Source organism: Dichomitus squalens (assembly GCF_000275845.1).
Source record: "Dichomitus squalens LYAD-421 SS1 unplaced genomic scaffold DICSQscaffold_56, whole genome shotgun sequence".
Classification (NCBI taxonomy): Eukaryota; Fungi; Basidiomycota; class Agaricomycetes; order Polyporales; family Polyporaceae; genus Dichomitus; species Dichomitus squalens.
In genome coordinates this window covers 1-13,097 of record NW_006766938.1, presented here as the reverse complement: position 1 = coordinate 13,097, position 13,097 = coordinate 1, and the positions used below count along the sequence as shown (strand labels likewise).

The following is a 13,097-nucleotide window of genomic DNA, read 5'->3' as shown; positions in this document are numbered from 1 at the left end:
ACCTTGTAGTTGCGGTCGAAGGCCACGATCAAGACTAGGAGGAATCGTGGTAGACGCAGGAGAACTTGGAGTGTGGCCCTTGCGATATTGGTAACGGTTCTCAGATCGTCGTTAGAGATTTGAACCATGCGCGAGTACTATATGACGATGAGAAGGACATGACAGGAAACCTTGCACCTGACTACTATTCCCGGAATGCATGAAACCACAGCATCGAACAGGCCCGTGAACGGATACATCTACTCCACCATGACAATGGCACAGAAACGTGACACGCTACTGTATACTGACAAACAGACGGGATTCCCAAGATGCGATGAACGACCTACGACTTCAGACCTGTGCGTGCTGATCGGTTACGTGGCTCGACTTCTAGCAAATCCTCCTCTTCTGCACGAGCCGAGTACTCCTCCACCTCTAGGTCCCACACTGCAACATCCAGCTCCATGTTGAACTCATGTGAAAGAGCCTCGCCGCTGCTGGCGCCTCTGAATATATCTCCGCCATCACCGAGGACGGCTGAACAATCCAGTGTCGGAGAAGAGGACGCACGACGCAGAGGTTTGTAGCTTGTCTCTGCTGCGAACATACCACCTGGGATTGGAGTGTCCGGAAGGGACACGTCGGCGAGCCGTGACATTCGCGTTCCCGACGCTCTGGGCGTACGCCGAGCGACCCGTCGCGGTGGGCGCCACTGCGGAAACCTGCCAGGCTGGGCACCCTGCGGCGGCCGCCCCCCGCTGGTTTGTATCGCTAGTCTTCTATTCATGATGCGAAGCAAGCGCTCCAGCTCACGATGGAACTGGTGTACCGCGATTTGGACCACTGTCGCATACGTGTTTCGGACTCGTCGTTCGTGATTTGCGCGTGCGTTGCTTGTCCAGTGGTACGCGTTGTCATCCTGCAGCGTCGACCGGCGGTACTGTCGCGGCTCCTTCGATAGCCGACTCGCTGTGGGTGTGCCAGCTAAGGCGTCGTATCTGTCCTGGAAGCTGTAGACATAGTAATAGGGGGGCCGGGAGTCATTGTCAATCCACGTGCGTTCGCTGTTGATTTGGCTGATCTCATCCCTGCGCTTTCCCCAGGTCAACGGGACAAGCCATAGGAAGATGTCGCTCGCATTGTGCGCGAAGGAGATAGCCAATCTTGTGTCCGCGTCAAGTCTTGGATCGTCAAGGGAGGCAGCACCGACTCGCGCCTGGTTGAGCGTCGAGTGCGCCGAGTGCATGTGCAAGAGGAGCCCGAACAACTCAATGAGGATCGCCTGACCGCAGACTAGGTCGTCGATGTGCAAGGCATCGGAGTACGAGTTGAAAACCGCAGCTAGTGCGTAGATCCCGCTGTTCACCCGCTGGATCGCGGACCTGATATCCCGAAAGACGTTATATAGGGCTCCCGACGGAGAGACGTCAACCGCATTCAGCGTGGTCCGTCGAGTGATGCTCGGAAGCCACGCGCTGTAGAAAGTCTGACGGTCGCTCTGGAGGCGGGCTATCTCCACGGTAACGAAGAACCTGGCCGTCTCCGTTCGAATCATCCGCCGAACGTCATTGAGGGTGATAGCGCTGGCCGGGTTCCCGGCGATCAGGTCCCTGACCGTCTGGATCCTTTCCAAGGTGGTGATGATTGTCCCGATGGCTGAGATGACGAGTGACAGTGCCATGTCTGCTTGAAAATTCAGCTGTGCAGCCCTAACGGCTCTGGCGAAGACCGATCACTTACTAGCTCTGGTGAACAGCTGAAATCACCTTTTCCTCGTAGAGGATACGCCGGATCGTGAGATTGACCCGGCGAGCGAGCCGGACAGAGGCAGACTCGAGAGGTGGGCTCGAGGGCAGGGACGATAGAGGCGGAGGAGACGGTGAAGCGGATACGTATAAGTAGAGGGGACGTGAATAAGATGTGGCGCGGAGTGAATTTTGGGCGCTACTCGGGACTTGAAGTGCACTCAAGGGCAGAGGGCGTCCTGTAGAGAGCGCAGAGCGAGGGGAATCGACAGGCGTGAACTCTGAGTCTGCTTCAATGGGTGGGCCATTGATATATGTGTGAGATGGGATCTTGCGAAATCAAACATACCAGGTGGACTCGATGAAGGACCGGAGCGCGTGATCGGGTAGCGTAGGTGAGAGGTCTGACGATACGACGGGGTGGATCAGTGTCTTGAGTATGAACGAGCAATGTTGTCCGGTAAGTACTTATTACCTAGATGCTCCCCTTGTGTGACTACGGGCCCAACGTGATCAGGGTGCGGGCGGTTACGGAGGGGTTGGGAACACGAGATCGAAATGCCGAGGATGTTGATCGATGAGTGCTCAAACCCTAGTCTCGTCGACGGGCTAACCTCGCTGATGGGACGCGATTGCGAGGGACCCAGGTCGAGCGAGCGCGAGAGAGCGGCGGTGGGACGGCGTAACATGAGTCCCTGTAGAAAACTACGTAGGCGAGAGCGCCCGCCGGCTCCCTACTAATAATCAAGCGCTCTCTGGCACGACGCGCCTATCGCGTCTGATAAGGCTCAGCCGCTGCATAGTATGAGCTGAGAGCATATTGCAACAGCACAGACTCCGGTAACACCCTTCTAGAGAACCACATCCACCGCGCACCATGGCACGAGCTGCTGATACCTCATCACCTCCCTCGGGCGACGCCGCATCAAATTCACCGCAAGAGCCAACATCGAAACGCGACTCCGAGTACTGGCTCGAGGACGGTAACATCGTCCTCACCGCAGGCCAGACTGCGTTCCGCTTGTACAAAGGCCTTCTATCCCGGCAGTCTGGCGTCTTCCGCGATATGTTTGCCGCCGCGGATCCTGACGTTGACGCGACGGTTGAAGGTTGTCCCGCGCTCCATTTGTCGGACTCTCCCGAAGACTTGCGGGCTTTGCTACAGACTCTCGTACCCACGGAACGCAGGCAGTGAGTGCTCCGTGTGCCCATTTGTGTCAATTAGTAGTGACATCGTTGTCAAGTGTCTACTTACCCGATCAACAAGTACACATTCAGTGAGCTCGAAGCCATGGCACGACTCTTGAAGACGTGCTCGAGCAGGCGATTCGCCTCCTGAAAGCCTACTACACCGACAAGTTCGTCCAATGGAAGAACCATTGCGTTCCGAGAGTACTTCCTTTCTCCCTCCACGACGCCAACCCCATCGGGATTATCCTCTTGGCCAAAGTCGTCGAGGAGCCTTCCATGCTCCCGGTCGCGTTTTACTTGTGTGCCACCCTCAGGCCTAAGAGTCTCGACGGGTGGAAGCGACATGATGGTAAGACAGCGTATCTGTCGCGGGAGGACGCCGAGGCCGCCGTGGCCGGGTATGGTGCGCTTTCCAGGGATTATGGGTCTATGTTTGACCGCATATTCGCCGTCCTGGTTGCGTGGGCGTGTAAATTGCGGGGGCCGGGAGGCTGCAAAGAAGGAATGGAACGTCTGCGTGATCGCCTGAAGGAATCGTTGGCTAGCCGCTCTCCCGTTATGCTTGACTCGTGTGACATATACTTGGCATCTGCTGCACTTCCAGTGTCCCCGACCCTTCCTCCTGTCCTGTGCGGTGCATGTAAAGACGAGCTGATTCGGAGGGACAAGGTAGAGCGTCGCAAGGTTTGGTGTGCGCTTCCCGCAATGTTTTGTCTGTACAAGGATGGGAATCAGTGTAACGTTCTTTGACGGAAATACATCTACGACCTTCGCCCCCTTCGAATACAAACACTCGTGACTTTTGCCAAAGTGTCCTGAATGCAATCAATCCATTGCCTCATAACATGCACGCAGACTTGATACTTCATTGCGAACCCGCGCATCCTCTATTATACGGCTCACTTCGCTCCACCGTCTTTCACTGCTTGATGGGTGTGTAACCTCTTGTTTTCCACTGCGATATAACCAACGACACGACGATTCCAAAAACTGCATGGGCTTTACCCTCAGTTAAGTGCTGCTGTCCTCCCCAGTGCCTTTACTGGGACAATATCGGGATGCCAGCGTATGGCTCTGTCAATTTAGAGTATCAATATCTTGATCACAGTCATCCTCTACGTAACAACTTGTCGTGTTCACAGGAATGTCACTATAGAAACGAGCTGCGAACTCCAAGTCCGGCAAAGATAGGATTTGCACTGTTACACAAATAGGCACTACTACTCTCATATTGCGAGAATTCTGCCTGCGACCATGAGCTGTCAGCAATCTGGCGGCGCTCTGGTGTGGTTTCTTGGAACCCGTACATAGTAATGAAGAGGTTTGGAGGGGAATCAGCGACAGCTTTGCGCCTCCATATATAAAACACCTCTGAGTAGACGTCGAGACCACTTATCACCTACTGACAGGCCATCATAGACGAGCCAGAGGAACGCCACCGAGAACCCACACTGTTCGCTAGGTTGGATCCACTGCGTTGCCCTACCGACGGATTCCTGCTGGCCCGCGTGGAGGTGCCAGTGGGTAGGGCTAACAGCGTCCGCGGAGGCTCCAGTGGATGAGTTCGCAGCGTCCACGGAGGTGCAGTGGGTAGGGCTCATAGCAGCTGCGGAGGTGCCGGTGGGGGATGCATAAAATTCTCCGTCCATCAATACAGCATCTTTTAATTTGAGGGAAAGGTGTCGTGGTGAAGCGGTAGATATTGTCTATTTTGTCCACGATTGAATCTGACTATCGTGGGTTCGATTCCCAACAGGCGCCGGTGTTATGAGCATCGCGGTTTTTATTGCTCTTCCCTATCATGCTTATGGCTCCCGGGTTATCCTCCAACACGAATCCGAAGATACATCTGGTATTGAAAGGCTCAGCTCTTCCCGTTACGCTTCCAGGACTCGGTTCTGCAGTTCAGCGTTGTCTCGCTTCAAGGCTCCATCGGAAGAACCTGTGGATTCCACGTTACTCTCAACCAGTGGAATCCACATGCTGTTCCTTGGTTTTCCACCCGCGCGCTCTCCACCCGGAATCCCTCGGCGCAATGTCTAGCGGTGTACATCGCCGTGGATTTAGCAGACCCACATCGAGCCGAACGGATGGCTCTCCTTTTATACCCAGCAGAGAGCCAGTCGTTCATTGCGTCTTGGGCCTGCTATCCGTTTCCTCGTTGTCCACTAGCCTTGGCCCTTCTCCATGTCCACCACATCCCCAACGGAAGCGCCTTTGAGCAGCACACCAAACGGTTCTGGAGCTACTGCGAACACCCAATCACAGAACACTGGCTTTCGCAAAGGCGCTGCATTCTGGTTCTCCTTCACTGCTATCCTCGTTTGCACGTTCGTCAGTGCACTTGATATCAGCGCAATCTCCACCGCCCTCCCGACCATCACCGACTCCCTCGCAGGCGGAGACAAGTTCGTCTGGGTAGGAGCTGCCTATGGTCTTGCAAGTGCCGCCATTCTACCCCTGTCCGGCCGCTTGGCAGATGCCTTCGGCCGTCGTCCAGTCATGCTCGCCTCTGTTGGCCTCTTCCTGCTCGGGAGCGCGATCTCAGGAGCGGCACAAAATATGAACATGCTCATCGCTGGGAGGAGTGAGTTTTCTTTTGCGCAATAGAAAAGTAAACCCTAACGCGTCGTTGTGCAGCGGTACAGGGGATAGGCAGTGGAGGGATCCTCAACCTTTCGGACATCATTATATCCGACCTCGTACCACTAGCGGAGCGAGGAATGTTTATGGGCATCTTCATGAGTGTCTGGGCACTTGCTTCCGGTGTCGGTCCCCCAATCGTGAGTCAACCGAGTGGTGCGTGCGACCTTCGCTGACTGGGTTATCTGTTGTCAGGGTGGTGCTCTGTCCAAGGCGAACGCCTGGCGTTGGATCTTTTGTAAGTGACATGAGTCTGACCCTTCCGATAAGTGCTTTGCTGACCGACCTGCAGACCTCAATTTACCACTTACCGGGGTCGCATTCTTCTTCGTACTATTCTTCCTCCGAGTTCGTACACCCTCGGGCTCTGTGCGTGAAAAGCTTGCGCGTCTGGATTTCGTGTACGTGCCCCGCATGTCCCCCCCTGAAATATACTAGCTAATCGTTTTTGATGCAGCGGTAATCTGATCATAATTATCGGCACGACACTTGCCCTCATTGGGCTGACGTGGGGAGGCGTGGCGTACACATGGAGCGACGCGCACACGCTAGCTACCCTCATCATTGGCTTCGTATTCATCGGCCTGTTCTTCGTCTACGAGTGGCTCGTGCCGAAGGAGGCCAGCATACCCTGGGACGTTGTCGGCAACAGGACGTCTATGTCTGGGTACGTACCGCCGAATGTCGATTCCATCTTCACATTGCTGAGTTCCTTTCCAGGTATCTCGGCACGTTCTTACACGGCATCACGACACTAGCACAATTCTGTAGGCACGCGGGTTCTGCTTTACACGCTGATGCTGATTCCGGATCGTCTGTAGATTACATCCCCGTCTACTTCCAAGCATGCAAGGGCGCGTCTCCCATCCACTCTAGCGTCCAGACGCTTCCTATGGCCCTCATCGTTTGTCCCTTCGCCTTCGCCGCTGGCACATCCGTCCAAATCACTCAGAAGTATCGGTGGGCAAACGTGACCGCCTGGTGTACTCAATTGATCGGTTTCGGCCTGCTATCAACGCTGAAGGCGGACAGCTCGACGGGCAAATGGGTAGGATACCAGGTCATCACTTCTGCTGGGGTCGGGTTTCTGGTACGCTTCTCCCCCCTGGATTCCCTCCAGGACACTGACTATGCGTATACAGTTCGGCGCTTCGGTGTTTCCTGTCCTGGCACCCCTGCCCCTGTCCCGAAACGCAGCGGCGCTTGCGTTCTTCGCGTTTTCCCGCACGTTCGCGCAGTCGTGGGGCATCACCATCGGCTCTGCGATTCTCCAGAACCAGCTGGAAAAGAAGCTTCCGCCGCAGTTCAATGCCCAGTTCCCATCGGGCGTGCAGATCGCGTACGCAGCGATCCCCGTCATTGGAGGCCTCGAGGAGCCGCTGCGGACGCAGGTGCGCGATGCGTTCGCGGCGAGCTTGAAGGTCGTGTGGCAGACGATGATCGGCATCAGCGGTGTGGGCCTACTTTCGGTTGGGTTGATGAAGGAGGTGCCGATGCAGGGGCAGGTGGACGAGACGTACGGCCTCCACACCGAAACGAAGGAGCCAACGAACTCCAGAGATTCGGAGAAGCAGACCGAAGGCGCTGTGAAGGTCGACTGATTCAGTCAATGGTAGTTGAGTGGGGTCTAAGCCGCGTGAGGAGCACGTGTGCGCTCAACGCGTTTTCGCCGCGATGTGCAAAGCTGTTCTCTTGCTCAACGCGTCCCCGGCGGCGCGTCGCTCTTTGCTCTATTTGCTTATGTCTATTGGCTTCTGATGTTGCTTTCTTACTACATCCTTCCTCACCAGCCTGCTCAAAAGCTATGGCACGATTAGTTAGACCCCCCTCGCCTCCTTCCTCACCGGCATGCTTGAAAATTTCCAGGCTTCGAGCATTGGTATTTCCTTTTTAATACGCACACTTCTACAATTGTAGATCTTCCATTCCTTACATTACACTAGTTCTATGGGTTGTCTCTTCGACTCCGCCGGCTTGAGCTCAGCCTCCTCCCGGTCGCGTGAGAGAGAGCGGTAGCGACGCAAATCGGATGTATCATCCTGCGCAGTTCGCAGCGCCGTCCCAATGTCATCCCCTTTCGCCCTGCGTGATTAGAGACACCGCGATGAAAGTGCATATGAGTGATACGACAATACGATGGAACACCTCGGCCCTTTCGCCGGTGGAATAGAGACACTGTACGTTATCAGGTGCTTGATGCGTGCGATGGGTCTGTGGAGAGTATGGAGGGCTGCAACGGAGTGTTCAAAACGTAGCCGCAACTTCATCATGGCGCGCTAGCGCTTGTCTTAATGGAGCGTGACGCATCTGGTACGACTCACCCTATAAGCTCGATTCGCAACCTCAGTAATTGTGCGGATCAGGAGGATGCCGATCGGATACGAGGGTTCATGAATGAGAAGGACGAGTATACGACAGGGTCAAGAGTCTACTCCGGATCAATGTCACTAAAGTGAGATGGGCTGACGAACCGGAGAATATAACCGGACGAGCATGTATCGCTCAATAGCCAGGTCAATGACCCTCGACCTCATCAAGATGAAACACACAAAAACATTCGTTCGACAACTGGCCGCGACGCTGTGCCTTTTCCGATTCGATGACCATAGCTGGGCGTTGTATGTACAGAGACGATCGGTTGAGGGTGTCTCTCCAAGGATTGAGGCGGCCCGCCTCGACAATCACCCGACACTGGAGGCAACGCTTGAGATTGTCCATCTCTAGCGTTCCCATAGACCGACCTATCGTCCCGTTCCCTGTCACTCAGAATGTTGTCTCCGTAACACTCACCACCGTGCAACGCAAGAGGGAGCATGCTTATGTCATTCATGCGCCTTGCCACATGGATCACGTCGACGGGGTTCATGCACGAAGGGGGGAACCTCAGAGCATCCCACCTCTCGAAGTCGTTTGTCAAGAGCTCCCTGAAAGACTCTGCTGCTTGCTGTTCAAGGTTGATGTGGTATTGATGCGCGAGAAGCACCAGGATGGAGAGCTCGGCAAACCGAGCATGATAGGAGGTCCTGCACATACGTCTGCTCAACTTAGAAGTTGCACACCCGTTGGCGGCCTTGGGTCCTCGGTCTCATATGGACATACGGCTAGACTCACGAATTGTGAATCAGCGACTGACAATGCTGGCGGCAACTATACTCCGTTTGATTGTGTTGGGGGAACATAAGAGGGAGGGGTGGATGACGGACGGAGGATCGTAAGCCGAGTCGAGCGCTGTGACGGACTGAACCAGAGCAGTCCCTTGCGCAGAAGGAGGCTTGAACTGGTGGAGCACATTCGCCGCACCTTCGACACTGGGCGTCACAACGTTAATCAGAAATGAGACAGAGAAGCGCAGCAAGTCATGGATGCGATGGGTGCAGCATGTCTATAACAATAACGATACAGTAAGCAGATACATAGCGAATATCACACCGTGTCCCGAGCTGCATTTAGCTCTTTTCATCCCACCGCTCGTAATTGTCGTTGCGTAGGCTGTAAGTGTAAGCGTCGTCGATAGTCACGCAGAGGTCGTCCAGGTCCTTGAGCGCTTGCAGCAAGGCCGCTAATGACGACAAACCATCTATGCCTCGCAGTCAGTACCTCTTTATATATGAGATGCGAAACACGGTGGATCAAGCAGTCCTTGAGGAACATGGACAGGACGACTCTCTGCTGGAAGTTTGCCTGAGATTGGCCTAGCAGCCTTTCGGGTAGCAACTAAAGTCGTCCCGCGCGCGATGACAGCGGCGCCTTTCTATCGTGAAGGGAGAAGGGAAATTACTCACCATACATCTGGATACGCATGTTGATATGGTTCTCGGACGGATGGGGCACACTGTCATGACTCAGTCAGTGTCCGTCGGCGAGGGGTTGTTGGATGGTAAAGAATAGGCGGGGAAAGAGGGTGAAAGTAGAAAGGCGAGGAGGCCGTAATGGGATAATGAAATGTCAGCGCCAGGGACGGACAATAACAGGACGCGCCTGTAGAACCTCGGCGGGCACGCACAAAAAGCCGGGATCGAAGCCCCCACGCTCTGAACCATTGAAAAGCAAGCAGGCAACAAGTCCAACAAAAAAGGCGAGACGGGGAGATTCTGGAAGAAGGATTGGCTTGGCATGGGGGTGGAATGGAGGGTGGAGAAAAGGAAGCAGAGAGGAGTACGTACCTGTATCCGCAGAATTCCACCTTCGGACTGCAAGGACAATTGGCCCCGCTATGTCAATGCATATGCCCAATGCATGAAAATATGCGAGACGTACTTCTTCATTAGCATCCACCTGAGCGCGTTCCCTATAGTATGGGACTCGTCATGAATCTGGTATGTTGCCGCAGACAAATCGGGGGCGGCACCCTTCAGCTGGATAATTCCCAAGCACCACGTTGAGCGAGCCAATTCAGACCATGTTCCACCAGCATTAGTACGACAATAAAGGACGCACAATCTGGATTTTTGGAGTCTCATCCGCCATAGCAGATCGTCTACAGAGCAGCAGAGGACAAAAGCGTTCTTCCACAAGCGCCGAACCCATGCATGCCACGTGCACGGAGTGGAAACGCCCATCGTGGGAAGAGCGGTGGCTGAGTCTGGCGTTCGGCGCTCATTCCTTCCTGACCTCATTCGCAAAATATATCCAGGAAAACGACTCATCTCATGCACTGCTAGAGACAACACACACACGCACGGCGCTCTGGGAGGTGCTTTAGGACGTAATAGGATCCTGCCCAATGTCTTTTGTCTATGCGGGCGGACTCTTAGCGAGGTGACGCGAAGGACAAACACAGATAAACAATGTGTGAGTGCTTGCAATTGTCCGTCTGGAGGCGACCTCATCTTACTCTGTAGGTGAAGACAAAGGGAGGAGCGCGTACTGTACGCTATGCTTATTGACCCATTCATCGACTTGCCCTCGTGGACGACAATGTCCGCGTATCCATCCTACCATAGGCGCTACATACTATAAAGGCCCTTGGACAGCGGGCCAAAGTCCTCCGTGTCCCGACCTCCCTCGCACTTTCCTTTCTTGCATTCCTCTGCCCCAACACTACTTATACCCGACTTCATATATCATAAGGCAGAGCCTTCCTATTGGTACCCCGGTGGACCCTTCTCTTGTTACCCATCTATCATCAATCCGTCAGATCCCATCTTCATTGCTCTCAGACGCCCTCCGTCCGCCCAAACGCGTGGTCCCAAACCCCTCACAGCAATTCCCTCCGAACAATAAAGATGGCCTCCTCCGCTCAGATTTCTTCTCCCGCTCTCAACGCTTCTCGTCCCACACTTCCTCCGTTGCGCTCGCTTTGCTTGCCCGACATTCGCCTCCGCCGAACAAACGTCAACGTTCCCGCCATGCAATTCACGAACACTAATACTAATGACCTCCTGGTATGCACACCTCCGTCATCTAAACGACACTCGTTTAACAGTATACTTACAGCCGCCGCTCCCGCTCGAATTCAATCAGAGCTGGCCGCGCGCTCGCCAATCCTCCGTCTCCTCTGTGACTTCCTCGTGTACTTCTTCCTCGCGCGCCTCCTCGCCCACTGAGGCCTGGTCCGCCCGCCGTCAATCCATCACTCGCACCGTGCGCAGACACCATCCGTACCTCGCCGGGGAGAAATACCGTGTCGTTCTCTCGGACAAGTACGAGGATGCAGATGCAATGCTCGTCCTACCCCTCCCCGCGGATGCCGTTGACGAGAACAACAGGCCTATTCCTGAGAAGCTCAAGCAGCACAAGGGCGGCAAGGCGTACCTTGTCGTTGGGCCTCTCGCGCGCGAGCTTCGCGATCCTCAGAACCGCGCCCGGCTGAGGGCGGCTGTTCACCCGTACCGTTTCGTCCCGCGTAACCCTTCGACGCCCTCCAACTCCTATGCGACACCCACGAATTCTTCATTCCCGCAACGCCGCGATTCTTCGTCGTCCGACATGTCGGGCTCGGAGATGTCAGCGTGAACGTAACGAATGCTTCACCTCCCTTCACCGCGATGCACATACTACTCCCACATCTCCTCCTATCACTGACGGTTCTCGATTCCCGCTTGGACGACGGTCACGACCTTACGCTCACGCCGGACGCTGTCCTACGCCCGATAGACGACCAGCATGGACGCTCCGCTCGCAGCATACCCTCCACTGTCTCCCTACATACCACACGCTGTATCGATTGCTCTCCGCGCTGTCATCGCATTTCTTTTCCCCTGCACAACGTTTTTCTGTCTTTATTTCTTCTGTTCATACGAATGCCCGGTGGTTTGTTTTAGTCATTCATCATCATCATGGGTTATATGGCTGTATCCTTATACTGTATCACTACGCCGCGCGCGGGTTGTAACCGCCTGCGCCGGTGGAACTGTATCGCTGACTGCTGATGGGATAGATTTCCCCTGTGGACGCACCGCAAGGGGATGTTGCATCATGTACTGTATCACATACGAATACTCTCATGTCTCGTCGAGATGATAATTGATGCGCACTTTGGACAGATCTGCGTTCGTGTGATCTTGCGATTCGCTTTTGTTCGCTGATTCTGTCGATCTGCTTCGAAGTGCGGTTCCGGGAGGATGGACGCATCGCAGCGTCCGCGACGGGTCCACATGTCCACGGCGAAGGGGCCGTACGTCTTGTCATGTCTTGAGCCACTCCGCGCGGTCCACAAAGCAACGTCATCAAATGTATCACCCGGGCGGAGAGACAAGACCACAGACCTGTGGCGGAGTGCTCACTGCGCAAAAAGGCAGACCATTGTCCGACGAATCTGGCAATGCGTCACGATGTTCAAAGTGGCATACCGCCGGTGGCACACGCGCAAACTCGGCCAAAGTGACTCCTACAGCGCATCGTTTATCAGCGTAAGATGCAGATATGTCACAGAGCGAGAGTCAGGAGAGTACAGTCGCTCATGTTGCAGACATGTCATCACCATCTCCAATGGCAGAACCCAGCTTCTCGTGCACACGATAGCTGACTATGTTCCCGTGGCTGCCAAGCCACTCCAAGACAGTCAACGCAAGGCTGTTCCTATTCTAGCCTGTATCAAGGAAGCACAAAGAGTTTGTCCGAAGCTACCAACATCACGTCATTCGCCGATCCCTACAGTTTCGCCTTCGCCTCAGGAACCCGGAGCTTCGCAAGCCCCTCGATGGCCTCCTCCGTCTCGCGCTCGATCCGCTTCAGGAGCTCCTCGCACGTCGGGATGTCCTTGATCAGGCCCATGACGATCCCCGCGGTCCAGATGCCGTAGTCGGCGTCCCCGATCTCGTACACGAGCCGCCCGCGCTGGCCCGAGACGAGCTCGCGCACGTCCTCGAACTTCGCGCCGCCCGGGCGGCGCTCGAGCGCGACGACCTGCTGCGCGACCGCGTTCTTGTACACGCGCGCCGTGTTGTGCAGCGTGCGGAAGATGTGCACCGTGTCTTGCTCGGTCGAGGCCACGATCTTCTCCTTGATCTTCTGGTGGATCGGGCTGACGACGGAGGGGGAAGGTTCGTGAGGAAGCGTGATGGACGATGAGGCGTGCGGTGGCATGACGTACCT

The 13,097-nt window shown here is 55.1% G+C and overlaps 6 protein-coding genes across 6 annotated transcripts; 3 read left to right on the top strand and 3 right to left on the bottom strand.

The window, feature by feature from the left end:
* Positions 1-114: 114 nt before the first annotated feature.
* Positions 115-1,942, bottom strand: DICSQDRAFT_183230 (uncharacterized protein). The gene is made up of 2 exons (XM_007369793.1): positions 1,723-1,942; positions 115-1,665 (listed from the first exon to the last, which is right to left on the bottom strand). The coding sequence occupies exon 2, from the start codon at positions 1,661-1,663 to the stop codon at positions 326-328; it is 1,338 nt and encodes a 445-aa protein (XP_007369855.1). The 5' UTR covers positions 1,664-1,665; positions 1,723-1,942; the 3' UTR covers positions 115-325.
* A 623-nt stretch (positions 1,943-2,565) lies between these two features.
* On the top strand, positions 2,566-3,692 carry DICSQDRAFT_140379 (uncharacterized protein). The gene is made up of 2 exons (XM_007369792.1): positions 2,566-2,918; positions 2,972-3,692. The coding sequence occupies exons 1-2, from the start codon at positions 2,605-2,607 to the stop codon at positions 3,006-3,008; spliced, it is 351 nt and encodes a 116-aa protein (XP_007369854.1). The 5' UTR covers positions 2,566-2,604; the 3' UTR covers positions 3,009-3,692.
* Positions 3,693-5,105: 1,413 nt separating this feature from the next.
* DICSQDRAFT_111781 (MFS general substrate transporter) lies at positions 5,106-7,632 on the top strand (the record flags this gene model as incomplete). The annotated part of the gene is made up of 8 exons (XM_007369791.1): positions 5,106-5,505; positions 5,559-5,701; positions 5,757-5,799; positions 5,854-5,962; positions 6,019-6,228; positions 6,282-6,328; positions 6,383-6,651; positions 6,704-7,632. The coding sequence occupies 8 exons, from the start codon at positions 5,106-5,108 to the stop codon at positions 7,160-7,162; spliced, it is 1,680 nt and encodes a 559-aa protein (XP_007369853.1). The 3' UTR covers positions 7,163-7,632.
* A 1,298-nt stretch (positions 7,633-8,930) lies between these two features.
* Positions 8,931-10,038, bottom strand: DICSQDRAFT_140377 (RBP11-like subunits of RNA polymerase). The gene is made up of 5 exons (XM_007369790.1): positions 9,999-10,038; positions 9,819-9,916; positions 9,725-9,751; positions 9,344-9,393; positions 8,931-9,138 (listed from the first exon to the last, which is right to left on the bottom strand). Exons 1-5 carry the CDS (start codon positions 10,026-10,028, stop codon positions 9,008-9,010), a joined length of 336 nt encoding a protein of 111 aa, XP_007369852.1. The 5' UTR covers positions 10,029-10,038; the 3' UTR covers positions 8,931-9,007.
* Positions 10,039-10,822: 784 nt separating this feature from the next.
* DICSQDRAFT_92302 (uncharacterized protein) lies at positions 10,823-11,732 on the top strand. Its single transcript, XM_007369789.1, has 2 exons — positions 10,823-10,945; positions 10,998-11,732. Exons 1-2 carry the CDS (start codon positions 10,910-10,912, stop codon positions 11,514-11,516), a joined length of 555 nt encoding a protein of 184 aa, XP_007369851.1. The 5' UTR covers positions 10,823-10,909; the 3' UTR covers positions 11,517-11,732.
* A 921-nt stretch (positions 11,733-12,653) lies between these two features.
* DICSQDRAFT_174000 (uncharacterized protein) lies at positions 12,654-13,088 on the bottom strand (the record flags this gene model as incomplete). Its single annotated transcript, XM_007369788.1, has 1 exon — positions 12,654-13,088. One exon carries the CDS (start codon positions 13,086-13,088, stop codon positions 12,654-12,656), a length of 435 nt encoding a protein of 144 aa, XP_007369850.1.
* Positions 13,089-13,097: the final 9 nt, after the last annotated feature.